Source organism: Trypanosoma equiperdum (assembly GCF_001457755.1).
Source record: "Trypanosoma equiperdum strain OVI genome assembly, contig: ctg_1133, whole genome shotgun sequence".
NCBI lineage: Eukaryota > Euglenozoa > Kinetoplastea > Trypanosomatida > Trypanosomatidae > Trypanosoma > Trypanosoma equiperdum.
This window is the reverse complement of record NW_027123098.1, coordinates 971-2,417: the sequence shown is the minus strand read 5'-3', so window position 1 is coordinate 2,417 and position 1,447 is coordinate 971. Positions and strand designations below refer to the sequence as shown.

The 1,447-nt window shown below is 50.0% G+C and overlaps 1 protein-coding gene across 1 annotated transcript in view; it reads left to right on the top strand.

Moving 5' to 3' along the window:
- Positions 1–151: 151 nt before the first annotated feature.
- TEOVI_000755300 (variant surface glycoprotein (VSG, atypical), putative) overlaps positions 152–1,447 on the top strand; it is a gene marked incomplete at both ends in the record, with an annotated part of 1,557 nt that continues 261 nt past the window's right edge. Inside the window, one exon of the mRNA XM_067220370.1 lies at positions 152–1,447. Within this exon, the coding sequence (XP_067076471.1) occupies positions 152–1,447 (1,296 nt within the window).

The window sequence follows — 1,447 nt, the reverse complement described above, 5'->3', positions numbered from 1 at the left end:
AAGTTTTAAAGAAAGAGTTTTGTTATGGACGACAAAGGCCTAAGCCGAAGGAACTGACAGTGTGCTACCCACTATGTGACAATTTTATGCGATCTGTTGAAAACCAAGCCATATTTTTTTCCAGACTGGGCTAGATCCCTTTCACTTACCAATGTACAAGGGCCGAAGCGAAGTAGTCTTATTACTTATTCTAACCACACGCATCAACTTTGCAAACGCAGCAGCAGGTGAAGCAAAGAACATCCGCGAATTCCACATATTGTGCAATTTAGTAGAGCTGTGCAAGAAAGCACCTACAAACCTAGCTGGGTCGTCTCTGACGGATGCCGCTGTACAGGCAATAGAGCTGATAAACATGAGCGCCAGTACAGACGAATGGCAAAACCAATTTCCGACCTTACCTAACGACGGCGCGGAGGCAAACCAGGGCTGCGACAAGCAGCCAAAACCAATCAGCTGCCATGAAAATTACGAAAAATGGCGGACAGCGCGGACGCAGCTTGAGCAGCCGGCGAACAAAGAAATCAAACAGACACCGGCCAAGGGTATACAGAACACAGCTTACGGCCGCAGAGTCCAAACGCAGATAGCAGCCATAGCAATTGAAGCCCAAGGCATTTATGTCACCTACAGCAAAAACACGGCACCAACACTAGACGACATCAACAATAAACTGAAAGTTCATTTCGAAAACGCGCTTTATGGGGTGCAGACAAGGCCACTAAACGGAGCCGCAGTAGACAAGTGGCAAGCCTCGGGCACGCGAACAGATGACTGCAAAGCTAGCAAAGCCGGCATATCGTTGAGGGGCGACCTAATGTGTCTATGCGCGCAAGACGACAGCCTCAGCCAAACAATGTGCGGACCCAGCGTAACGGCGGCCGGCGGCAACTGGCAAACGAACACAATAGCAGGCCAGGTAAACTCAATGGTCAGCCGCTGCCAAAGCAAAGCAAAGCCAGACGTATCAAGCGCATATATCAGAAAGGCTCTAAACGACTTCACGGCTGCACTGAAGTCCAGAGCCGGCTCCGGCGCAGACAACGTACTGCTAGGCACAGGACACACCAACGGTAACTGCGGCGGGCAAGCAAACGTCGCTTGCGTAGACTATACACAGGCACTCGTACCAAAAGAGGACAGGCGCCTAAACGACATTAAATGGTATACCGAATTGGACGACGCGGCTGAGGCACTGGACAATTACACAGCCGCCATGGCAGAGGAAAAGGCGGCACAAACGAAGATACACAAACTTAAACAGGAGGCCGAGCGCTTATTCCAGACGCTTAAAGTACAGGACCCAGCAGCAATTCAGCCCATTTCGCAGCTACCACGAATAGACCCCCTAGAGTCGAAGAAAAAATGCGAGCAGTTCCACAACAAGTCAAAGGAATGCACAGAAAATGGTTGCAAATGGAATGGAAAAACTGAAACAGCTGGCACT